Below are 25,102 nucleotides of genomic sequence, written 5' to 3'. Positions count from 1 at the left end.
TTCTGTCTTTTCACCAAGTCTCTCCTTGGTTTGGATACTGCATCTCTGATTCTAGAATGTCTGTATTGTTATAGGAAAGCTGCACACCTATACTGTACCACTGTAGCACTGTCCTCCCATTGTTCATCATCGATTTTCTCTAGCAGGCACCAGTAATGTCTCCATTGTGAGACTGGTTGGTACTCTGTTTGGCATATCGAATACACCACGAGGAGCTTGCCAGGCTTTGCCGTGCGGGCGGAATCCTCTCGGTAGCTTGCAGGGCTCTCCGAGAGGGGTGGAGGAATCGAACCCTGGTTGGCCATGTGCAAGGCAAACGCCCTACCTGCTTTGCTATTGCTCGTGCCCCACCTATACTGATATACAGAATAAAATAATGTTACGCAGCCTCACAGGGCACACCAGGTTGCTCGCCATCCTATTCTCTTAAGAATTGTGACCTTCCCTATGAAGCCGTTTTTATGCTTTCAAACAGTCTGCCCTAATGTTGGCGTTCTTCAAGCAAACTTGCTACTGTTCAATTGCTTTATATGCCTGTCCTTCTACTTCTGCATCTCCTCCTTTTGCATTGTGTGTTTCCTATTGCTCCCATGAGGTTTTATAACATTATCCGTCTTCCTTCAACTTAAGGAGATTAGAAAATCTATCACAGGGGCTGGAGTACAGCGGGTAGGACCTTCTTCTTACACTTGGCTGACCCAGGTTCAATCCCTGGCATCCCATATCTCTGAGCACCACCAAAAGTAATTCCTGAGTGCAGATCCAAGAGTGACCCCTGAGCAACACTGGGTGTGACCCAAAAAGCCAAAAAAAATCTTACAGGGACAGAGAGAAAATTATTTTACTACAATCCAAGTTTTTAGAAAGACCCTAGAAAGTCTGACTCGGAGGTTTTATTCTGTCTTAACAGGGACACAAGAAAAAAAATCCACATAAGCTAATACAGGCATTTTCATTGTTTACTGGCTTTTGAGATGTAAAATTAATGAAAATGTTTCTCCAGAATGTGGGAGTACTAGCTAAGCATGGCAGAACTCAAACTTCATTGTCCAAAAAGCCATTCATACTTGGCCATTGACATCATTCAGTAAAATAAATCTGACCTCCACCTCCTCTCATTTATGAACTCGCCGTTTTTAAGGAATGGTTTTAGCTTTTATTTCTTTATCCTACCAGAATATTCCTGAGAGGAGGAAAATAAGTATAAATATTTCTATTGTGACACTAGAGGCGCAAAAGACGTTAAAATTAGTGATGGTCCTGAGAGGTAGAAAACTTTAGAAACGATTGCTAACGAGATGATCGTGAAACGCTTTTCCTGGGGCATTTTGAACTTCACTAGTACCGAGGGTAAGGTGCTTGCCTTACACACAGCTCACCTGGGTTCTCTCCTGGCACCACATCTGCTTTCCCGAGCCCACCAGGAGTGATCCCTGCACAAAGCCAGGAGTAATCCCTGAGCACTTTCGAGTATGGCCTCAAAAAAAGGAAAAAAAATAGAGGCAAAATTAAACGAGTGGAATACCTGCTTTTGGGGTTTGGGTTGGTTTTGGTTTTGCAGTCACACGGACGATGCTCAGGACTTACTCCAGGCTCTGCACTTATTTGGGATCACTCCTGGTGGAGCTCTGGGGACAACATGGGATGCTGAGGGTCGAACCTGGGTTAGCCGCATGCAAGGCAAGTGCCCTACCTGCTGTACTATCATTCCGGCCCCCAAACAAGTGGAATTTCTTCTCAAAACATTTTAAGCAAACTGGAGTTTTCCCAACAGAAGCAAGATAACTTATTTTCTGATATATAATCTAGCCCCTCACGTAGATTGTTCATTGTGTATTTTAGTGTTAAAATCCAACTGCCATCAGTGGAACATAAACTGATTTTAAGGAAATTTGAAACCCTTAAAAATTTTGGCTCAACTGTAATTCAGACAATAAATTATATACATTTCAAATATACAAGGGGCTGGAGCGATAGCACAGCGAGTAGGGTGTTCGCCTTACAAGCGGCCCACATGGCCGACCCGAGTTCGATTCCTCCGTCCCTCTCGGAGAGCCCGGCAAGCTACCGAGAGTATTCGATATGCCAGACACAGTAACAACAAAGTCTCCAATGGAGACGTTACTGGGCCCGCTCGAGCAAATCGACGATCAACGGGAGGGCCTTTACCTTTACCTTTACCAAATATACAATCAATTTTGATATTTGTGTCATTAAAGGGCTGGAGCCATAGCATAGCAGGTAGGGTGTTTGCCTTGCATGCAGCCGACCTCGGTTTGATTCCTCCATCCCTCTTGGAGAGCCCAGCAAGCTACTGAGAGTATCCTGCCCGCACGGCAGAGCCTGTCAAGCTCCCCATGGCATATTCAATATGCCAAAAACAGTAACAACAAGTTTCACAATGGAGATGCTACTGGTGCCCACTCAAGCAAATTGATGAACAACAGGAGGACAGTGCTACAGTGCCACAGTGTCATTAAAAACAATCATTATAGGGCAGAAGTGATAGTACAGTGGGAAGGGCGCTTGCTTTTTACACGGTCAACCTGGGTTTGATCCCCAGCACCTCATATGATCCCCTGAGTCCCACCAAGAATGATCCCTGAGAGAAGAACCAGGAGTAAGCCCTGAATACTGTTGGGTGTGACTGCCCCAGTAAACACAAAAAAATGAACCATCATCACAATTCAATGAAATGAATCCTATTTCTTTGTAATCCTTCATCACGTCCTCTGTCCACAATCTCTTCCCATCTTGCCAGCCCCATCTGCAAACCACCATTAATTCTGATGGGCTTTCATTATAAATTTGCAGTCCCCAGAATTTTATATAAAGGGAATCTTCAGTGCATGCTATTTTTCACCTGGCTTCTTTCAATTTGATTAGTGGAACACTGAGGAAATTCATGTGTGTTCTGTGTATGAATGGTTCATTCCTTTTTTGGAGGGGGCCACACCCAGTGAGGCTCAGGGTTTACTCCTGGTTCTTCTCTCAGGAATCACTCCTGGAAGGACTCGGGGAACATTCGGGGTGCTGGGGATTGAACTCAGGTCGGCTGCATGCAAGCAAGTGCCCTATTCACTATTATTCTCTCTGGCCCAACAGTTCATTCCTTTTTATAACTGAATGGCTATGCGAATGTTTATTTGTGTTCATCTATTTAAAAAAAATGAGTGGATCATATGGTGTGTTTTTAACTTTTAAGTAACTGTTTCTGGGCCTTGCAAATGACTGACCCAGGGACCACACAATGATCTTCTGAGCCCCACCAGGGCTGAGTACAGAGGCAGGAATAAGCCCTGAGCATCACCAAATGTGGCCCAAGAAACTCCCGAATTTTTCCACAGTTGTTATCTAGCTTTACATTTCCACTAGCAGTGCATGGCGGTTATAGCTCCTCCACATCACATCAATCCATCAATTCTTGGTAGTAGTGAATCTTTTTGATATTAGCTTTTTGACTTTTTGGGGCACACCTGGCAATGCTCAGGGATTACAGCTGGCTCTGCACTCAGAAATTACTCCTGGCGGTGTTCAGGGGCCCATATGGGATGCTGGGAATGCAAGGCAAACACCCTTCCCACTGTACTATCGCTCCAGCCCTGACAGTAGCTATCTTAATAGGCGATTTGTATGGCTTTAATTTGCATTTCCCTTATGACTGGTGATATTGAGTATTTTTCTTGTGTTTGTGATGTATGTATCTTCCTTAGTAAAATTCCTTTTGAAGTCATTTGTTTCTCTCTGTTCCCACACTCCCTTCATCACTTGTAGAAACTTCGTCAGACTTTGAGAATTCTTTATTCTGGATCCAAGTCCTTTATCAGATAAGTGGCTTACAGATACTTTCTCCCAGTCTGTGGATTCTCTCTTAACAGCCTTTTGAAGAACAGACACAGTAACTTTCGATGAAGTGCAATTTTCCCTATTTTCCTTTTGGAGATTGTGTTTTGGGATTGTATCTAAGAAATCCTGTCTAACCCAATATCACTACTATTTTTTCTGTTTTCTTCTAGAAGACTTCGTTTTAGGTTTACATTTAGATCAGTGATCACGATTTTGTCAATTTTTTTGGGGGTAAATGGTGCAGTATATGATTGCAATTAATTTTTGGCATATGAATAGTTATTCCAGTATGATTTGTTGGAAACTTCCCTTTACACCTTTGCCAAAAATCAGTTGTTCAGCATGCCAGAGAGAGATTATTGTGGGTAAGAAACTCCCCTTGCAAGCAGCCCAACCAGGGTCTGATCCCCAACACCACATTTCTCCAGCACTGCCAGGAGTGACCCCTAAGCACAGAGCCAGGAGCAAGTACTGAGCACTGCTGGGTGTGACCCCAAAACAACAACAAAAACAGCTGTGAATATATGTGTGGGTCTATATCTAGACCCTCCTCAATTCTTCCATAGATCTGTCTCTAACTCTCTCTCTCTCTCTCTCTCTCTCTCACACACACACACACACACACACACACACATGCATGTGTGCACAAACTTTTTTTTAAGCTATTGGGAGGGGGCTGGAGCGATAGCACACATGTAGGGCGTTTGCCTTGCACAAAGCCGTCCCAGGTTAGATTCCTCCGCCCCTCTTGGAGAGCCTGGCAAGCTACCGAGACTATCTCGCCTGCACAGCAAAGCCTGGCAAGCTACCGTGACGTATTCAATATGCCAAAAAAAGTAACAACAAGTCTCACAGTTTGTTGTGAGATATTACTGGTGCCTGCTCAAGCAAATCAATGAACAACAGGAGGACAGCGCTACAGTGCAGTGCTACTGGGAGGCATTCATCCACACCCAGAAGTGTTCAGGGGCTATTCCTGGCTCTGTTCTCAGGAGTAACTCCTGATGGTGCTGGGGGCATTTGTGATGCCAGGACTCAAACTGGAGACGACTGCATTCAAGACCAGTAACTTAGCTCCTGTACTACCTCTTTGGCCCCTGATTTGTCTCTGGAGAACCATATCACCCTCTTCATTATCACAGCTTTATAATAAAAGTGTTTTTGTTTTGGGGAAATGCTCAGGGACACTTCTGGCAGTGCTCAGGGAACCATTGGTGGCCCCAGGGATTGAACAGAGACTAGTTACAGGCGAGGCAAGTGCCTTACACTTGAACTATCACTTTAGCCCACTCAGTCTTAAAATCAGGTAATGTTCATTCACAAAGTTCATCCCTTATTTTTCAAAGTCTCTTTGTTTTATTTTTGCTATTCTAGAACCTTCCCATTTTCTTTTCTTTTTTGATTTTTGGGCTATACCCGGTGATGCGCAGGGACCATTCCTCTATGCTTAGGAGAGCGCCCTGGTGGTGCCAGAGATTTGAACCCTGGTGACATGAAAGGAAAATGCTATCTCTTCGGCCCTGTAGGTACTTTACACTTTCATGCGTTTTTATTTATTTTTTAAATTCTAGGCACTGCGATTTATAAGTGCCACCAGGAGTGATCCCTGAGTACAGAGCAAGGAATAAACCCTGAACACTGATGGCTGTGACCCCCTCAAACAAAAACAAAAACAAAGTACAGAAAATGGTGTAGTTTGAAGGTAATAGACTAAAGATAGAAATCACATGAGGGAAGTAAATAGTGAAAACAAGAAACAGAAGTGCTAGAGCAGAAACCCCAAATGCTGAAATAGGTAGATAGGCTGGAAAAAGCAGTGGGTCATTGGTTACACAAATCACTGGAAATTAGTTAAGCCATATTTACTAAAGTGTAATATTTACCTACTCTTAGACCCAACAATTTCACTTCAAGGGAAACAAGTGCTTCTGTCTAGTGAAACTTCTATACAAAATTATTCACAGACGCTTTATTCATAATGGCTTAAACTTGGGAGCCAGCCCAACACCCATCATTGAGAGTGAATAAATTGTTTTCTTCCTATCAATAAAGAACAGACTCAGGATAGCTGTAACCATGACAGGTTTCACAAAGGTAACTGAGAAAGACGTTAAAATTCATTTCCTATGACTTTGTTCTGAATTATTTAAAGAACAGATCGATCTGTGGTGTTCCCTTGGAGGGACTGACTGCCAGAGGAGGCGCCTACTGGGGTGACAGAGCAGGCTTTTATCTCTAGTGGGATGGTGATTTCCTTCCCGCACTGGCCACACGCATGCATGAAAAGTCACTGTGTTCTGCATTTTACTTGTGTGTCGTGTGCATGAAGTACAGATTAATTTTTTAGGTTAATTTTTTTAAATGTAGGAGTACTGCTATTTATTCAGCCACTGACTAGCTGATTGAATTGGGCATGAACTCCACCTTTACTTTTTTTTCATTTTTTTATAATTTTATTTATTGAATCACCATGAGAGCAGTTACAGAGCTTTCGGTTTTAAGTCTCGGTCATACAGTGAAACACCCATACCTTCACCAGTGCCCATTCTTCACACCCAAAAACCCCAGTATACTCCCATCCCACACCCTCCCCCTCCCTGTGGGGCAGATGATTTCCACATTACTCTGTCTCTACTTTAATTACATTCAATATTGTGACACCAGACCCACCATTATTATTTGGGATTTTACCCCAACACTCAGATCTGCTGAAAAGGCAACAGTAGACAATTTGTTTTCTGTTGCTGGTTAACGATCGGTTTGAGGCCCTCCATGTTCCCGGAGCGAAGAGATGCCATTGGGCTACACTAGCACGCGACAGGGACAAATGGAGACGTTACTGGCGCCCGCTCGAGCAAATCGACGACTAACGGGAAGTTAAGTTTAAGTTAAGTTAAGTTGCTGGTTATGAATAACATATGATGTCACGTGGCTGCAGTAGTGGCTGTGTGATTTTGAAATTCGAAATTTTAGCAATTAAATCTGGAGGGATTTCTGTCAAAACCTGCTGGGTTCTGAGATTTGTTCCTGAGTCTCTTGGATCATGGCCATTAAGCAGCTTGATCAGGAGCCAGAAAGGCCATTCGTAGGTGGCAACTCGGGGTCTTGTTGGGACAGGGAGGAAAGGGCCGGCCCCACGTGTTTCATCACTGTGGGCCCAAACCTGACTTTCCAGTGGCCTCTAGAGGATGGCGGCCACCAGGCCGCCAGGGGGAAGAGGCCAAGGCACGAAACCTATTCCCACCTGGGGTGGCCCAGCGCCTGTAACCTACTGCAGAGACTGGACACATTTCTGCCAAAAGCCGCTGGGTTTCGAGATTTGTTTCTGAGTATCTGGGATCATGGCCATTAAGCAGTTCGATCAGGAACCAGAGAGGCCATGCCTCCAATTATATAGCTGAGCCGGAGGTGGTTTGTGGGTGTGTCTCCCACATACCTAACTTTTGGCCGTTTACTTTCTTGGTAAACTTTGTCCCAAGCTTTTGGGGACTGGCCAAAGGCACAGCAGTCATTTTGGGGTATCTGGAAGTCTGAAGGCGCCATCAGGCTGCTGATGCACTCGCCTCACAGGTACAGATTGATCTGCTGGTGGCACCATACCCCCAGTACAGGTTAATTAAATGGAACTGGGGTGTTGTTTTCCCAGGAGTGTTTATCATAAAAGGATACCTAAGGGGGGGCTGGATTAATAGTACAGTGAGTAAGGCGCTTGCCAAGCACATGGCCAACCTGGGTTCAAGTCTCAGCATCCCATATGGTCTTCTGAGCACCACCAGAAGTAATTCTTGAGTGCAGAGCCAGGAGTGACCCCTGAGCATCACCAGGTATGGCCCCAAAACAAAATAAAAAAAGACATCTAAGGGGCCAAGGCCATGGTTCAGTGGCAGGGTCCCAGCCTTGCTGAAATATGGCATGAGACAGTGAGTTTGAAGGTTGGTGCCACCCCATGTGAAAGAGTGAGCCCCAGAGCATTCACCTGGCAGAACAAGTGTGATCTCCACACACCACAGTGAGGTATATGGAGCACCACAAACAACAAGGCGTGACCTTGGTCTTTAAATCAGCCACTAAGGGGAGAAAGGGTGCATGGATGTGAGGAAGTCCGCTAAAAATGTAGTTTGAGGCTCTGGAATGTAGGAAGCTCAGTGGTACAGCAATACATGTGTGGAGCTCTGGGTCTGATTCTGGCACTGCAAAAGAAACAAGGAAAAAATTTAGATGCAGTTCCCCATATTAACAATATAGAATTCCAAGGGGTGTGTGTGTGTGTGTGTGTGTGTGTGTGTGTGTGTGTGTATGTGTGTGGCACCAGAAATTGAACCTAGATATCTTGTATGCAAAGCATGCATTTACACTGAGCCACATTGCTGGTTCCTACAATAAATAAGCAAATAGTTGTTGGGAGGAGATGCAGAAAAAACAAATTCATCTTTCAATATCCATTCACTATCAAAGCTTAATTTTTGGGTCACACCCAGTGATGCTCAGAGGTTAGGGGTTACTCCTGACTCTGCACTCAGGAATTACTCTTAGAGGTGCTTGGGGAACCATATGGGATGCCAGGGATTAAACCCGGGTTGGCTGTGTGCAAGGCAAACGCCCTACACACTGTCCTATTGCTCCAGCCCCCTAAACTAGGGATAGAAAAGAATTTAACGGCATAAAGGATAATGTCACTGTCACTGTCACTGTCCTCCCGTTGTTCATCAATTTGCTCGAGCGGGCCCAGTAACGTCTCCATTGGAGACTTTGTTGTTACTGTGTTTGGCATATCGAATATGCCACGGGCAGCTTGCCAGGCTCTGCCGTGCAGGCGAGATACTCTCGGTAGCTTGCCAGGCTCTCCGAGAGGGGCGGAAGAATTGAACTTGGGTCGGCCATGTTGGCCTCTTGCAAGGCAAACGCCCTACCTGCTGCGCTATATATATCGCTCCAGCCCAAACGGATACATGCTTAAGAGAAAATTTAAATACAAAAAATGTAAGCGAAAATTCAAAGTTCCCCACTTTTCACCTCCATCTTTCCTTTCCTACTCTCCTACTGAGTTTCTTGGAAACTTATCCATACTGCCACATAAACTTCCAAGCTACGAATTCATTACTGCATTTTTTACCTAATATATTATCCTGAGTATCATTACATTCTAGAATTTAAAGATCTGCCTCATTCGTTTTAAGATTTCCAGTAATCCCATTGGTATATATACCATAATTAGATCGAGGGGGATTGTGTCTACACTCACTGGTGTTCAGGGCTTACCCATCGCTCTACTTGGTAGGGCTTATGGTTCCAGGGACGGAACCCAGTTTGGCAGCACACAGGCAAGAGCCTTTCTCACCGTACTATCGCTCCAGCCCCTAGATAGATCTTTCAAGACAGACCTTTAAGGTACTTCAAGTTTATCTAATCATATAAAAGGCTGCAATAATGAGCCACATCCTCTTCCCTTCCCTACTGTAAGCAGCTTTGCAAACATCAAATAGATTTGTAAAAAAATTCTGAGAATTGGAAAAGGGGGGGGAGGGCTGGAGCAATAGCATATCACTTAAAAAATTAATAAAATAATTCAGAGGTTGGAGAGATGGTATAGTGGGTAGGTGGTTCCTTTGTATGTGACCAACCCTGGTTCTATCACCGGCATCCTGTATCATCTCTCAAGCAGTGTCAGGAGTAATCCCTGAGTGCAGAGACAGTAGAAAGCCCTGAGCACTTCTGGGTGTACCCCCAAAATACAATTTATAGACCATAGAAAAATGGGTATTAAACACTTAAAATTTAAGTATACTCTGGCTCACTCAGAATAGAAATTCATTAGCTTAGGTAAGAGATCTGGGCAAACAGGCACTGTACTGTACTATGACCAGAAGGACCAGAAGTAGAACAGTAGCAGTCTTTGTAGAGGCTAGTTTGCCTCTTGCTTTCAAAATGTATGCATTCTTTGAACAGACCTTTCCAATTCTTTTTTTTTTTTTTTTTTTTTTTTGCTTTTTGGTCACACCTGGCAATGCACAGGGGTTACTTCTGGCTCTGCACTCTGCACTCAGGAATTACTCCTGGTAGTGCTCAGGGGACCATGTGGGATGCTGAAAATTGAACCTGGGTCGGCCACGTGCAAGGCAAAAAAGGATAATGACCTTATGTAATTTATAATGACCTAATAATAATACACAACAGTAACTTGTGTAATTATCTTAATTTTGGTCTTGTTTTGGGGCCATATCCAGTAGTTCTTGGAGCTTACTGACTGATTCTGTGCTCACCAATCATTCCTGGTGGAGCCTGGGGAACCACATGTGGTGCCAGGGATTGAACTGGGGTCAGCTGCATGTAAGTCAAGTGCCTTAGCCCTTCTATTATCGATCTGGCCCCCAATTTACTAATTATTGGTTTGATTTTTTCAAAAAAATTTTGGGCCATGCCTAGCAGTGTTCAGGGATTATTCATTGACTCTTCGTTCAGGGTTAATTCCTGTTGGATTCAGCAGACCACATGAGGTGCTGAGGATTGAACCAGGGTCAGCCACATGCAAAGCAAGCGCCTTAACACCTATTCTCCCTCTGGCCTTTACATAATTATGTGTTATGTGGTGAGATGTTAGATACAGTGCTTCTCCCCCACCCCATGCCCCTAAAACCCTGTTTCCGCATAATCTCGGTTGTAGTGCTCGCTGTGGGACTCCTGATGGCAGTGCCTGCCCACTCAAGCGTGTGCCCTTTCACTTCTACAGCTACTTAGGAAATTTTCCTTTTAAATTAGGACCAAGGGGCTGGAGTGATAGCACAGCGGGAAGGGCATTTGCCTTGCATGCAGCCAACCCGGGTTTGATTCCCAGCATCCCATATGTTCCCCTGAGCTATCGCCAGGAGTAATTCCTGAGTGCAGAGCCAGGAGTAATCCCTGTGCATTGCCAAGTGTGACCCAAAAAAACCAAAATAAATAAATAAATAAATAAATAAGGACCAAGCCAAAGAAAAGTGCCTCTGAGCAACAGTTCCCTATCGCACTGTCTGGAAAACCCCAACTTACATAGTCAGAGATGCGCACCCTAAGAGAGGTAGGTCCTCTCCTCATAACCTCGGGGGTGGTTTTTAAAGGGGGTATGTTGGGCCACACTTGGCAGTTCCCAGAGTTTACTCCTTCCTCTGCACTTAGGAATCACTCCTGGCAATGCTTGGGAGACCATCTGGGATACTGGGAATCGAACCCTGGTCTGCTGCATTCAAGGCAAGTGCTTTACTTGCGCTGAACCTAGGTTTTAGCCTGTTAAGTCTGGGGGTCTCGCTCAGCAGTAAAGCATTGCCCTGCAGGTGTTCCATCTGAGTTCCATCTCCAGTGCCAAGAGACAGAAATATCTTTCAGTTTAGAGGGCTTCACAAATTCTAAACATGTTATTGATGTTTGAATTTTCTTTGGGGTGAGGACGGAGGGAGCCAGGGATATAGCTTAAGTGGTAGAGCATACACTTTGCCTGTGCGAGGCCCTGGGTTTGATCCCTAACATTGTGAAAGTCTGCCCCCATGCCTGGCTGTTCCTCGCCGAGGCCCGTTGGAGGGGAGCGGGTTGAGCTTTCCTCCCCGCCCCGACCAGGGCTCCGGCAGCCGAAGACCTCCAGGACCAGCCACCACCATGCTGAGACCACTCTCCGCACACATGAAGGTACTGGCAGAGGGACAAATCCACCCGGGTTCCGGGGCCGAGATCTCCCAGCCTACTCGGATTGGAGTCGAGCATCCTCCACCCAGATCCTCCAAATTCCAGTAGGCGGGGGTCACACCCACCACCTGGCCCCCTAGCGCCGTGTAATCCCATCAACGGCCAAGACCCAGAGACTATAAAATCCAGCTCCCGGAACCGCGCGGCCGCGAATGGCCGCGCGACATCTTAATCAGGACATCTTTTATGACATCTTATCATCTCATTCCTACTTTGGACAAACTTGCAGGCTATCAAATGTAGCCTGCCCACAGGGCAGAGTCTGGCAAACTCCCCGTGGCGTACCAAATATGCCAAATACCAGTAACAATGATGGGTCTCATTCTCCTAAAGAGCCTTGAATATAATCTCAGGGTTAGGATGAAAGAGACGTTACTGGGGCCTGCTCGAGGCAATCGACGAATAACAGGATGATGAAATGAAATGAAATTGTGAAAGTATTTTTGTTATTGTTGTTGTTTTGGCCACACCTGGTGGTATTCAGGACTCACTCCTGGTTCCACATGCAGGGATTTCTCCTGGTGGAATTCCCTGGACCATATGCGGTGCTGCGGATTGAGTCCTGGTGAGCTGTGTTCAAGGCAAGCACCCTACCCAGTTTCTCTCTCTGGCCTTTTTTGCTTTTTCTTTTTTGTTTTTGTTTAAACATTCGACGACAAAGGCAAGAGAGCTGGGTAAAAGCAATTGATGTTAAATAAAATTTTATTTTAAAGATGAAAAATATTAGGAAGTTTAGGAGTCTGTCCTATGAAGAAAGCAAGGGGAGATCCAGAACAGAGATGGCAATGGTGCTCAGTAGAGAAAAAGGAATCGTGTCGAGAGTTGATGGCATCCAAATCCTGACCGCCCCTTACAAGGACTGCTCTTGTCAGACGGCGGGAGGGTCAGGGCACCCGCGCTGGAGCAGACCAGAGATTCCATCTCTTCGCCTCCCCACGTCCCGGAGCTGGCCCCAAGGTTTCAGGGTGGATTCACTTTGGATGTTTGAGGTAAGAGAAGACAGTCCACTAGTCTCCGCCACGGTCACCGTGATCTTCAGAGGCCCATCCTGGCCCATGAGCCTGTGCTTGGCCCCACTAGTGACCATCCCGTGCTCCCTGCCCTCTCCGGGCGCCGCCGCGTGCCCTCCGAGCCCCAGTTGCAGGTATCGGCTGGTCTCCAGCAGGGGGCGCGTCCTGCACCCGGTCACCTGTCACCCGGTGCGCCCGCAACGCCCGGGCGAGCTGCTGGCACCTGCACCACGTGGATTTCCCAGCCTCGCGCTCCACCTCCGCAGCACCGGATTCGGCAGGGACCGCACCCGGCCCGCAGTGGCCCCCACGGCGGCCGTTCCCCGGCGGTCTCGGGGGGGGCCCAGCTCAGGGACTCTCCCACTCTCAGCCCCGCCCGCCTCCCAAGGTGCCTGGCCCGACGGCGTTCCCTCTTCCCTCCCCGGACATGTGTTTCTCGGGGGCCAGGGCCCTGGGGCCCTGCGCGGCTCCATGCGCGACCGCTTACCCCCAGGACCCACCCTCTCCCGGCACAGAGCTGGGCCCCTGCATCTGGGGACGCACCCCTGCATCGCTTCCCGCGAGGGGTCCCCCCCCCCCCCCCCCCCCGCGCCCGCGGGTTCCCGGGAGCTCAGTTGCCTTAGCCCAGGGCGGCCACGGGGTCCGCGCATCTGGTGACACCCCCCAGCCAGCAGGTCTGCCTGGGCACTCCTCCTCCTCCTCCTGGGGGCGCGGCCTAGGTGCCCGTGTGGATCCCATCTCTGTTTTCCTAGCATCTCGGCCCCCAGCGGGCGACCCCTCTGACGCTGGGGGTCGCTGGGCAGTGCTGCCCTGCTTCTTCCCGAAAGGGCTGCGGTGGGGTGTGGCTGTGGCAGGAAAAAGTCCTGACCCTGCTCAGGAAACTCTAGACACTTGGTCGGGTCACGAGGATGGGCCTCCCCTCATGGACTAAAAGGAAACACAGACTTGACTGCAAGGCCTCGGACTTTTAAAGTGATTTGTAAAAAAATAAAGTGATTTCTGAAATTAGGTTAAAAAAAGTCTTCCTTCCTTCCTTCCTTCCTTCCTTCCTTCCTTCCTTCCTTCCTTCCTTGCCATACCCAGTGATGCTAAAGGATTACTCATGGCTCTGCACTCAGTAATAACTCCTGGCAGTCCTCAGGGGACCATATACAATATCAGGAAATGAAACCCAGATTAGCTATGTGCAAGACAAGAGTCATTCCCACTGTGCTATCTCTCCTGCCCAAGATAACCACTTTTCTGAAACCTCTGCAAAGTCCTTCCCTTCATTCCCACTGATCTCTCACTTTATTTCCCATTTCCTGCCCAGTAGGGCTGCCCAAGTTATTTTATCGGGAGTTTTGTTGATGTTTGCTTTTGTTTCTGATTTTGGGGCCACACCCAGAGGGTGCTCAGGGCTTACTCCTGGCTATATGCTCAGGAATCACTTCTGGCAGGGCTCTAACGACCATTTGTGGGGACAGAACTGGGGTAAGGCCATGTGCACGGCAAGCGCTTTACCCACTGTACTATTGTTACTTATTTGTTTTGATGTGATTTTGCAAAACAAAACCCGAAAAGTGTCTTGTTTTGCTGGCCTGTGTTTTCAATTTGTGTAAAGGACGTGGATTATTTCTCAATTTCTTTCTCTCTCTGGGATTTCAAGATCAATCTGTGGAGTCTCCGCCCTCGCCCTCTCCCAGCGCTGCTCTCCTTGATGCTCATCCATCTTGTTTAACCTTCCCCATCTCCCTTGCCGCCGCCAGCAGCACGAGCGTCATTCTCAAACGCATCCCCCCACACACAGCAATTTTCAAACACGGGCACGCGTCTGTATCGCCTGGGAATCTAGTTCAGGTGCTCGGCTGTGAGGGAACTCGGACAGTGACATCTGTCACTGCACGGACAGCCGGGGTGGACAGGCCTGATCTGGCTAGCAGGGCAGGCATCCCCTTCTTTCCTCACCACTCCACGTACATCCCTCCCGCAGCTGCACCCTCTGTCCTAGAAGACAACCGTTCCTTGGTGACATGTTGGAATATCCACAGGACCTTGCTGGAACCTCCAAACAAGCTCCCAGACAATGGCTGTGGGGCTTCTGGGAGTGGCTCAGGGGTGAGGGCACACACTTTTGGAGAGCTCTCCATTGCCACCGAGCCCAGTTGCCCCCAAGCCCCTCCTCTGAACTGGAAGCTGCTCTGGAGACCCCTGAGCACAACTGCCCCTCCCTCCCCAATGCACCCCTGGATGGGCATGAGACCAAATGATGACTTCTGGTCCTGCCACTGCACTTTGAGAAGCAAGAGCCTCGCGAATCTCTGGGAGAATTCCTTTTGGATTTCGAGGTAAGGGCGTGAGTCGGTCTAATCTCGTCAGCCCACAGCAGCAAGTCGAGGAAGGTGGGATGTACATTATTTTTGTACAAAAGGCAAGGAGGTCTTGTCCTTGCTGCTGCCTCCATTCGGTACCCCCCTCCCCCCAACGTATCTGGTCTTGGCCCAAACCTTCTTCCCTCCCTAAATCAGAGTGACCCAAAGCTCTAGAGTGAGGTCCCTGGTCACCAGCCTGCTGTGGTGAACCCTAGGCTGGATTCAGGCTTTATCCAACAGGAGCACTTAAAAACTCACACTGCTGGGACTGGAGTGATAGCACAGCGGATAGGGCGTTTGCCTTGCATGCGGCCGACCCGGGTTTGATTACCAGCATTCCATATGGTTCCCTGAGCACCACCTGGAGTAATTCCTGAGTGCAGAGCCAGAAGTAACCCTTGTGCATTGCTGGGTGTGACCCAAAAAGCATAAACAAATAAATAAATACACCCCCCCACACACTGCTGAGGCCAGGGAGATAGGACAGCAGGTAAGGTGCTTGCCTTGCATGCACCCAGCCAGATTCGATCCCCAGTACCACATATAGTCTCCCAACCCCTCCAGGAGTGATCCTCATGAATCCCCATTTAGGTGGTATTTCCTCCACTGCCCTCCCTTTGGGAGCGTGCATGACAAACTGGCAGTCAAAAAGCTTGGTCTTGACCCTGGCAGGTAACTGTCCCTCTAGTCTTTAAAACAGGAATGTCAGGCAGAGCTGCAGCTCACAAGAGCAGTTATCCAAGAAGCTCCCCCCCTAGTTAGGACCCTTCAGGAGCCACAGACCTGCAGGTCTTGCCTTTGTTTTACCCAGGAAGAAATGAAATTCCAGATGGTGCAACCATTTCCGCCAAGGCTGTAGAGCTGGCAGGTGAGTGTGCGGGGACTCAAACCCAGTCTCGGCTAATTCCCCACAGCCCTGGCCAGGCCACCTCCAGGCTTCTCCCTGGACTGAGTCATCTTTTAGGGAGACACAGGAGGGGAGAAACACAAAGAATTGAAACCAGAGGCCATTCCTGGGGTTTCCAGCACTGCTGAAGGCAGTCTAACCAAGACCAGGCAGGGGATGGGTCTTGGCAAAAATCTAGGGTTCTTGGAGCTGGTTCCTAGACCCTCAGTATTTGGGTGGCAAGAAAGAGGGACTTTGGACAGTTTGGACTTCGGCTGCAGGAAAGGTATTTTAGGGTCTGCTGTAGAGTGGGCGGGAAGAGGTTAAGGGTCAGAAACTGGGGCCTCAAGTGGGAGGATCTCACCTCTGATTCAGGCTGTCGGCATCAAAGGATGCCACCTTCCAAGGCCCTGCTGGTGCCAGGAGCATCTGGCTTTGGAAGCCCATGGGCTTTGGGGTTGGGCAGCAGGAGGACGAGGGGAGTAGTGCAGCTCAATTCTAGAGTGTGCCTCACCTACGTGAGGCCCTGGGTTTCATCTCTGACACAAGACCATACGAGAAAAAAAGTCACAGGCTCTGATTTCCCCACTCCTAGCTTTGCAAGCATCTCCTGGTCCCGAGCCGGGCCCGCAAGCATTTCACAATGAGGAGTGTTTTTCATCTGCTCCTTTTGAGATTTCACAGCACATGGCCTTTTACAGCTTGTCCACACCCGTCCACCCATGTGCCCATGACACAGAGCTCCTCTGTGGGCTGGAGAAGCAGCCTACCTCTCAGCCCTCTGAGCTCGAAAACCTCTCTGGCCTCTGCAATGTTCTTAGAGTTCAAGGAAAGAGCTTAGAGTTTTCAGGTCTTGGCAGAAGTAATTCACTCAGAAAGGCACTTGCCTTTGACCTACAACTCCACCCCAGGGTGGGGGCCCTCTTAACACCGAGGCTCGAAAGAATTCATTGGCCGGAGCCACACATTGTGCAGGTGGATGAAATGGGAATTTCTTGTTATTCACTTTTTCTATAGCAGACCTTGAGTCTTACGCAGGAGAGGCTCCCCGGGAACCTCGTTAACCGGGTCAACTCTTTTCCCAGGCTTGGAGATGGAGACTGAGGCAGGAGAAGGTTTAGAGAGGAAGCTCTGGGAATTTAATCGAGGAGTGTCCTGGCCAGCCCTCTTCTGCCTAGCCTGTATCAGTGGGTGCTCTCTAGTCCCTGGGGAGGAGCTGGAAGCGGGAATGAGACTTCCAGGTACCCAGGTAGAAATTCTTGATGAGTCCAAGTGAAACGGCTGAGCAACTGCAAGGAAAAGCTGCTGCCTTATTGCCAAAGGGACCCCAGGGGCGTCACCACGTTCTACCCCTGTCTAAGCCATCTGCCCTGGCCCCCGTCTCCACGGAGCCTCTGGCCCCTTCCAGTCAAGTCCCTGCAGCACTGGCTTGAGGGAGGGCGTCCAAGGGTCAAGGCTAGTCTCTCTCCCGTCAGCTCCAGCAACGTCACACACGCCCAACCGTGGCTGTGGACAGGGTGTGGGGCCCCCTGGCCCCTCTGGCCAGGGCTCAACAGACACAGGCAGAAGGATGGGGGTCGCCGCCCTTCTATTGGTCCAGCTCCAGAATGTGACCTTGGTGGGGCATGGAGGTGAGGAGGCCCACGAGGCTCAGCAGGGTGGAAAACAGCAGCAGGAAGGAGGCCGCGAAGAGCAGGGCCGGGAGGGCGCTAAGCGCCAGCAGCAGGACGGCCGGCAGCAGGTGGCGCCACATGGCCGCCACCACGGGCCACAGGGAGCTCAGCAGGTGGGAGCCGGTGGTGAAGAGCGCGTGGCACAGCATGAGTGCCAGCAGCAGGTAGAGGACCCCCTCCAGCCCCAGCAGGACCCGCTGCAGCGGCTGCCGCCAGCCCGAGGTGCTCCACCACTGGGTCCAGCTCCGGGGCACATGGCAGGAGCACCAGCGCACCCAGTCCTGCCCCGTTACCCAGATGGACCAGGGCACGGCCCGCTGCGGCCCCTCACCGGCCCCGCGGCCACCGGCCCCGATGGCGTCTGTCTCCACGCGAGCCGGCTGCATCGTGGCGGGTGCACCTGGGGAGAGGGTCAGGCCAGCTGCAGGAGCTGCCCGGGAGCTGCCGGGACCCCAGAGCAGGTGGGGGATGCCCAGGTCCGGGGGAGCCATCAGCCCAGAGGGGAAGGGGCTTGGGAGAGGGGGAAGGGGGGCTTACCTCGGGCAGGACCTCCTAAGTCATGTTGTTTCCTGTAGCTCCCAGGACAGCCTGACAGAACCCACTCTTGCTCATCACCCCCACCCTGAGCAGAGGAGCACCATTGTGACCCGGGCTGGGGTGGGGTTCAGCCAAGAGAGGCTCCCTGGAGCCCCGATCCCTGCACTGGCCGGGGGACGCTCAGTGGGATTGCTCTGGCTTGAGACCAGCCCTTCCCTGGCCCTGGCGCGTGCCTGCTAGCTGATGTCCAGCCAGTCCTGTCTCCCTCTCCCTCAAGTCTTCCCAGGCTGTCATTCTCCAGACCCCAGAGGAGGCCGGAAAGGCCACCCGAGCCCGCAGACTGTGTGTCAGCTCCTGCCTCCTGCCCTGGGCATCTTAGCTCATCTCTTAGTCTCAGACCCGGGAACGGCCACCTCTGGCGGGACCCTGAGGTTCTGGCCGGGATAGACGGGGGCCCTCCTCTCCTCCCACCCCGCCCCGAATGGAGGAGAAGAGGTCGGCGGAAGTGGCAGAGCCTGTTATTTCTGTGTTATGCTGAGCGCTCCTCCGGCACCCTCAGGCCCAGGGGTGGAGACAGAAGGCCAGGCCGAGCAGCGCCAGGGGCATGCCCTGGGCTCCCAGGAGCAGCCCGAGCCCCAGAAGCAGCAGGAGCAGCGCATCCTGCAGGCGGATTTGCTGAGGGATGGCCAGTGTGGGCAGGAGGAGCGTCTGCTGCTGGCCGGGGCCCTCGCCGGCCCCCTGACTCTGGCCCCCCGTGACAAGGAGGTGCAGAGGCCGGGCAGGACCTTCCGGCCTGTGGAGAGACAGGGTGGGGGCCATACCTCAGGAGGTGGCAGCGGCTTGATCCCCTCTCCCTCCCTCAGGTGCCCGTCCACCTACCTGTGGAGCAGGTCAAAAGCCAGGAAGCTGACCAGAAGCAGCAGCACCAGCAAGGCCAAGCCAGCCGTGGACAGGATGGCCCACGTGGTGAGGCTCAGTGCTCCCAGCCCGAGGACGCTGTCCAGGAGCTGACTCGGGCCGGGGCCGCAGGGGAGCATGCACGGAGCCCCCGGACTGCCGGGGTCCTCCCCAGCACTGTGGCCCCCGAGGAGGCCTGGGAGAGGATAAATAAGAGCTTGAGGCTTGAAGAGAGAGAGCTGGGCCGTGGAGGGAGGGGCCCTGTCTGGAGTAAGGGGTGCCAGGGTACATAGGGGTCACCCCGTGGGGAAGCTCAGGGAGCAAGCAGGAGCTGAGCTGCTGGGGAATAATCCCCCTCCCCACACACCCCTCCGCCCCTTCTCAGCTCCTCACAATCCCCTCAGCCATTCTGGGCCTGGGTGCAGTGGCATTGTGACCTAGGGTGGGGAGGGTGGGGCTCAGCCAGGGTCCCTCCTGGGTGCCCCTTCCTCCTGCAGGAGCAAATCTGCTGGGAGGCCTTGTCCTTCCAACTGTGCTCTCTCCCTCTCCTTCTCCTCTCTCTCTCTCCCTCTCTCCCTCCCTGTCTCTCTCCCTCCTTCTCCTCTCTCTCCCTCTCTTCTTTCTCCCTCTCTCTCCCTTTCCCTTTCTTCTCTCTCCCTCTCCTCTCTTTCTCCCTCTCTCTCCCTCTCCTCTGTCTCTCCCTTTTCCCTCTTCTCTCTCTCTCTCTCTCTCTCTCTCTCTCTCTTTCTCTCTCTCTCCCCTCCCCCCCCCATCCAACAGTGTCAGGGCTTACTCTTGGCTTTGCACTTAATAATCACTCCTGACAGTGCTTGGGGGACCGTACGTGTTGCTGGGGATTGAACCTGGATCAGCCCCAAGCGAGGCAAGTGCCCTATTCATGGTATTATCAGTATTATTGCTCTGGCCCTCGACTGCTTTCTCTTAAGGCCGAATGATGATGTCGGGACGCTACAGCCTGGGTTGCCCCAGGAAAGGAGCACACCTAAGGAAAACCCCAGCATCAGGATCATGAATAAATGGGGCCGATACAGAGGTTCCAGCCCAGCTCAGTTTCGGGACTTGAGAGGCAAGAGTAGGTATGGGGTGGTGGGGAGGCGGGAGAGAGAGAACATCGGGAAAGTGCCTGTTTGCACCCAGTTGACTCCGGTTCAGTCCCAGCACCCAAGAGTCCCCTGAGCACTGCTGGTTTTGGCCCAAAAACAAACAAAAAAAAAACCTGAGGAAATGAGGGTGCCCAAGTGTACTCCCAGTCGCTCTGCCACCAAATTGTCTGCATCCAGAATGCCACAACCAAGAGTTTTGCCATCCAGGCATCACTGCCAAGCCTGCAAGGACAGTCAGGGTTGGGGAATACTCACGGGTCAAGGATGGCAATGGGTCAGGGTTGTGAGAACTTGGACTTGTCATACTTTGAAGTGTGCGTGTTGCAGAGTTGAGGTGGGAGAGGGGGTTGTCTGAGCAGGGGAGGAGAAGAGGGTCCTACCACCCTGGGACAGAGGGAACAGAAAAAGTATTGGCCGCCAGAGGGCACTGGCCCTGTACAAAGTCTGGAGCTGGATGATCTTGGCATCTTGCTGAGAGGGTTCAAGAACGCCCAGAGCTATGCCAGCAGCCCTTGGGGAAAGGGAATAGAAACTGTTGGGGAACCCACACCCACCGCAGCTAGCAAGGCCAGCTGCTTTGAGCCTATCACCTCAAAAGGAAACTTAAGCTGTGCGTCCTTGAGCTGCATCTCTCAAACAAAACGCAGTGGGAGGGGGTCAGCAGAGAGAAGAAACGGGACTAAGCCACCCCATTATTGCCACAGAGATGACCATGCAGTGGTTTAGAGCACTTGCCTGGCACGCAGCTGGGGACCTGGATCCTGTCCCCAGCACCACAATCTCCCCAAGTAATCCTTAAGCACAGCCTGCTATGCCCCTAACAAATAAACAAACAAAAAGTAATGTTTTAACAAGCAATAAAATATAAAGGCTCAAATTTTATTCTAAACAGATTTATTTATTTACTTAGTTTTGCTTTTTGGGTCACACCCGACGATGCACAGGAGTTACTCCTGGCTCTGCACTCAGGAATTACTCCTAGCAGTGCTCAGGGGACCATATGGGATGCTGGGAATCGAACCCGGGTTGGCTGCGTATAAGGCAAATGCCCTATCCACTGTGATATCACCCCAGCCCCTCACATTTTATCCTAAAAAAGAAAAGAAACTGGACTAATGTGTGTAAGATGGGGTTCAGTGCGGAGTCCTCACTGATTTTCCCGTCATTTCCCTTATTTTTACTTTTTTGGGCGTTTTGTGTCACACCTGGTAAATGCTCAGGGGACAGAGCGCTGCTGGGGACCAGGTCCAGCACACGTAGGCCTCCAGCACGCAGGCCCTGTGCACCAGCCCTTCCGGCCGTCTCCCTGGCCCTCCTCTCATTTTCATACTGAAAATTGTACTGCAGGTGGAGATGTAGCATCCTAATGAGACAGGCAATGCATGTTCTAGCATGTTTCATCCACAGCATCTGCAGTTCTGCCCCTGCTTACATAGATGTCACCTCATCCCCACCTCTGCCCCTTAGAAGATTTCCCCACCCTCATCTTGGACAGATAAAACACGCCTAACCCCAGCTCTGGCAGGAGCAATAGCACAGCGGGTAGGGCATTTGCCTTGCACACGGCCAACCCGGATGACCCAAGTTCAATTCCTCCGCCACTCTCGGAGAGCCCAGCAAGCTACCGAGAGAATCTCGCCCGCACGGCAAAGCCTGGCAGGTTCCCCGTGACGTATTCGATATGCCAAACACAGTAACAAGTCTCATAATGGAGACGTTACTGGGCCCGCTTGAACAAATCGATGAACAACAGGAGGAAAGGACAGGACCCCCAGCTCCACCCACGCACAGTATCAGGTCCCCTGAGCACCACTGAGAGTAACTCCTGTGTCAGGAGTAGCTCCTTGAGCCATGCCAGGTATGACCAAACAACACCCCCCACCCCCCTGCAAAACAAAGAGCTTTTCCCCACCTGTGCTCAGGGAGACCGGCTAAGACATGTTGTCCTGTACTGTCTTCCATGCACAGGTCTACAAACGATGCAGCTGAAATATCTTCATGGGCTGCAGTCCATTTCTTTTGTATTTGTTTGATTTGGGGCCACACCTGTTGATGTTCAGGGTCTACTCCTGGCTCTGCACTCAGGAATTATTCCTGCGGTGCATTAGGGTTCATATAGATGCTGGGGATCAAACCCAGGTTGTCCACATGCAAGGCACTGTATTATCTCTCCAATGGTACTATCTTCCCAGCCCCTGGGGGAGCCAAAGAACCTTGGGATCTATAACATTGGGGTTACTCATTGGTTTCCTTTGCTCTGGCTCTTCCCAGTGAAATAAGGCCATGCCCCACAAATTCTGAGGAGGCCTACTTTCCAAACCAGAGTGAAATATCTGCCCAATGGCTTATCAAGAATGAGGGTAGGAGACCCAACTGGGGTGATCACTGAGCACAGAACTCCAAGTAAGCCCTGAGCACTGCTAGGTTTGGCCTCCCCCACCAAAATAAAAAAGCACAGGAGAAAGACTTCTGAAGCCATATAAGAACTCACACATTTGAGCTTGCCTAGACTCTTAGGAAACTGAAGGCTGTGCTTTAGCAAAACAAGAGATTCAACTAAGGACAACACACAATTCAGACACGGGAGAAAAGAAATAGGAGAGGCATGACGGGAAGGGCTGAGACATCAGCTGCGTTTTCAGGTGAAGAAGGCAAGCCACCAAACATGCTCCTGAAGAGAAGAACCCAAAAGAAAGGGAAGTTGATGGATTAGTTGCTGTTTCCATACATTCAGAATAAATGTTCAGGAGCTGGAGAGAGTTCAGTGGGTAGGGTGTTTGCCTTCCATGCAGCTGGCTTGGGTTCAGTCCCTGGCACCACACGGATTACTCCTGGAACCCAAACAGGAGTAATCCATGAATACAAAGCCAGGAGTTAGCCCTGACCACTGCCAGGTATGACCCCAAAACAAAGCAAAGCAGAACAAAACAAAACAGGATAAATGTTAAGTTCTCTTGGAAGTTTTGGGATTGAATTCGCCATTTGGTACCTAGAAATTCGATGAAATTATAAATTACTGACTTCAGGAAACAGAAAGTTGGGCAATAATATTTAGATGGTTGTAGTATGGGATATTGACTCCAATTGGTGATTTAACTCTTTAGGGGAGGATGAAATGAAGGGAACTCAGTATGTGTTTGGGTATTTGGGTATTTGCATATGGGCAGAAGGAGTGATGGCATGAAAGCAAACCCCTTAGTTTCACAGTAGAAAATCCACAGATCAGTCTAAGATACAAAAATCAAGAAATGATGATTGAAGGATGGAGGTACAATGAAAGAAAGACAAAAAGAATCAAAAGGCCTTCTCTGAGAGTGGAGACACGTAGAAGAATCTCCTGTTGCAAGTCTGTATGTGATGTGCTTGAAAACTACATTCTGCAGTATTTGGACAAAAATGATTTACCTTTAAAAAGCATCTCAGCATAAGGTCATTTTGTGGGGATCAGGACTCTATCCTCCCAGGATGAATAAAATACGATTTTCCTAATGTCATCTGGATGTAATGGCTTCCTTCAGATATTATTTCCAGTGGCAACATTAAACACCATCATACTCAAAATGTGAGTTTGGGAATCTCATGCATTTTAGATGGAGGTACTCAAAACCTCTTCTCTTGTGTCTCAGCCTCTAATGTGCACATGAATCTCTGGGAACCATTAAAATACAGATTCTGGGGCTGGAGCAATAGCACAGCGGGTAAGGCAATTGCCTTGCAAGCAGCCAACCTGGGTTCAATCCCTAGCATCCTATATGATCCCCCAAGCACAGCCAGGAGTAATTCCTGAGTGCAGAGCCTGGAGTAACCCCTGAGCATCGCTGGGTGTGACCTAAAAAGAAAAAAATAATAAAATATAGATTCTGATTTGGTAGTTCCGTGGTGGGCAGTCTAGCCAGTCCTCAGAGGAGGTGGCTGCTTGCGGTTCTAGCCAACAGACTGAGGAGTAAGAGTCAAAGACATTGATTCAAAGATAATGAGAGGTGGGAAAGCACTGTTTTATTTCACCCACCGGTGGGCCCAGTGGAGCTTGTGCTCCAAAAATACTGACCCGCAGAACAAAGGTCAGAGCTCCATTTTATAAAATATCTGATGGGGGATTTTGCAGGCAGCTGGCAGGAGAGTACAAAAGCAGAAATTCCCCCAGCATGTTATTTTGCAAAGCAAGGTTTGTTACACTTCAAGGACACAAGCACATTTGGAGTGCATTTGCAGGTAACCAAGGATACAAAGCCAGACTGTGAGCAGCTCAAGGACATCCTGAAAGCACTCCATGGTTGTGTCATGTCATCTAGACTCAGCTGCCCCTGGGCGTCTCCTGCTCTCTGGTGCTAGCCTGCCGGAAGCCAGCCTGTTGGAAATATGGAAAGGGGTCTATTTTCCTCATCTCTCTCACCCCAGAACCACATATTATTTCATCATCACTGTGATCCTGGGAGGAAGACATCATCCCCATTTTAAAAAACATTTTTTAATCATTTTTTTTATTAGTGAAGCACCATGAGGTACAGTTATAGACTTATAAATTTTTGTGCTTGGGTTTCAGTTATACAATGATCAAGTACCCATCCCTCCACCAGTGCCCATCCTCCCCCACCACGGGTCCTAGCATCCCTCCCACCCCCCATCCCCCACCCCCTCCCCCCGTCCCACCCTGCCGCTGTGGCATTCCCCCTTGTTCTCTCTCTCTTCTTTTGGGTACTGTGTTTTGCCAGAGAGGCATTGAGTGGCAATCATGTTTGGTCTATAGACTGTTTTAAAAAGCATTTTTATTAAACCACCATGATTTATATGTTACTCACTTGGGTTTCAGACACACTATGTTCCAGCAGCAATCTGACCATCTGTGTCTCCTTCCCTCCCCAGGTTTCCCAAGCCCCCCTTCCCTCATCCCCAGCCTGCCACCTTGACAGGCAGAGGGTTTTAAAATTTGGCTGTTGTTGGGGCTGGAGAGATAGCACAGCGGGTAGGGCATTTGCCTTGCACGCAGCTGACCCGGGTTCGATTGCCAGCATCCCATATGATCCCCTGAGCACTGCCAGGAGTGATTCCTGAGTGCAGAGCCAGG

At 50.0% G+C, this 25,102-nt stretch overlaps 2 protein-coding genes across 2 annotated transcripts; both read right to left on the bottom strand.

Moving 5' to 3' along the window:
• Positions 1 to 17,394: 17,394 nt before the first annotated feature.
• On the bottom strand, positions 17,395 to 17,970 carry TMEM239 (transmembrane protein 239). Its single transcript, XM_056121576.1, has one exon. The coding sequence runs from the start codon at positions 17,968 to 17,970 to the stop codon at positions 17,395 to 17,397; it is 576 nt and encodes a 191-aa protein (XP_055977551.1).
• Positions 17,971 to 18,571: 601 nt separating this feature from the next.
• Positions 18,572 to 19,321, bottom strand: CUNH20orf141 (chromosome unknown C20orf141 homolog). The gene is made up of 3 exons (XM_056121574.1): positions 19,307 to 19,321; positions 18,896 to 19,152; positions 18,572 to 18,809 (listed from the first exon to the last, which is right to left on the bottom strand). The coding sequence occupies exons 1-3, from the start codon at positions 19,319 to 19,321 to the stop codon at positions 18,572 to 18,574; spliced, it is 510 nt and encodes a 169-aa protein (XP_055977549.1).
• Between the last annotated feature and the right edge of the window lie 5,781 nt (positions 19,322 to 25,102).

This window comes from Sorex fumeus, unplaced genomic scaffold, assembly GCF_029834395.1.
Source record: "Sorex fumeus unplaced genomic scaffold, SorFum_2.1 ptg000044l, whole genome shotgun sequence".
Taxonomy (NCBI): domain Eukaryota; kingdom Metazoa; phylum Chordata; class Mammalia; order Eulipotyphla; family Soricidae; genus Sorex; species Sorex fumeus.
The sequence above is the reverse complement of the archived record's forward strand: the minus strand, read 5'-3'. Positions and strand labels throughout refer to the sequence as shown.

Coding starts and splice junctions, on each gene's coding strand:
- TMEM239 (XM_056121576.1), bottom strand. CDS start 17,970: ATGGCTCCCCCGGACCTGGGCATCCCCCACCTGCTCTGGGGTCCCGGC.
- CUNH20orf141 (XM_056121574.1), bottom strand. Junction 18,810..18,895: donor GCTTTTGACCTGCTCCACAG/GTAGGTGGACGG, acceptor GTCTCTCCACAG/GCCGGAAGGTCCTGCCCGGC.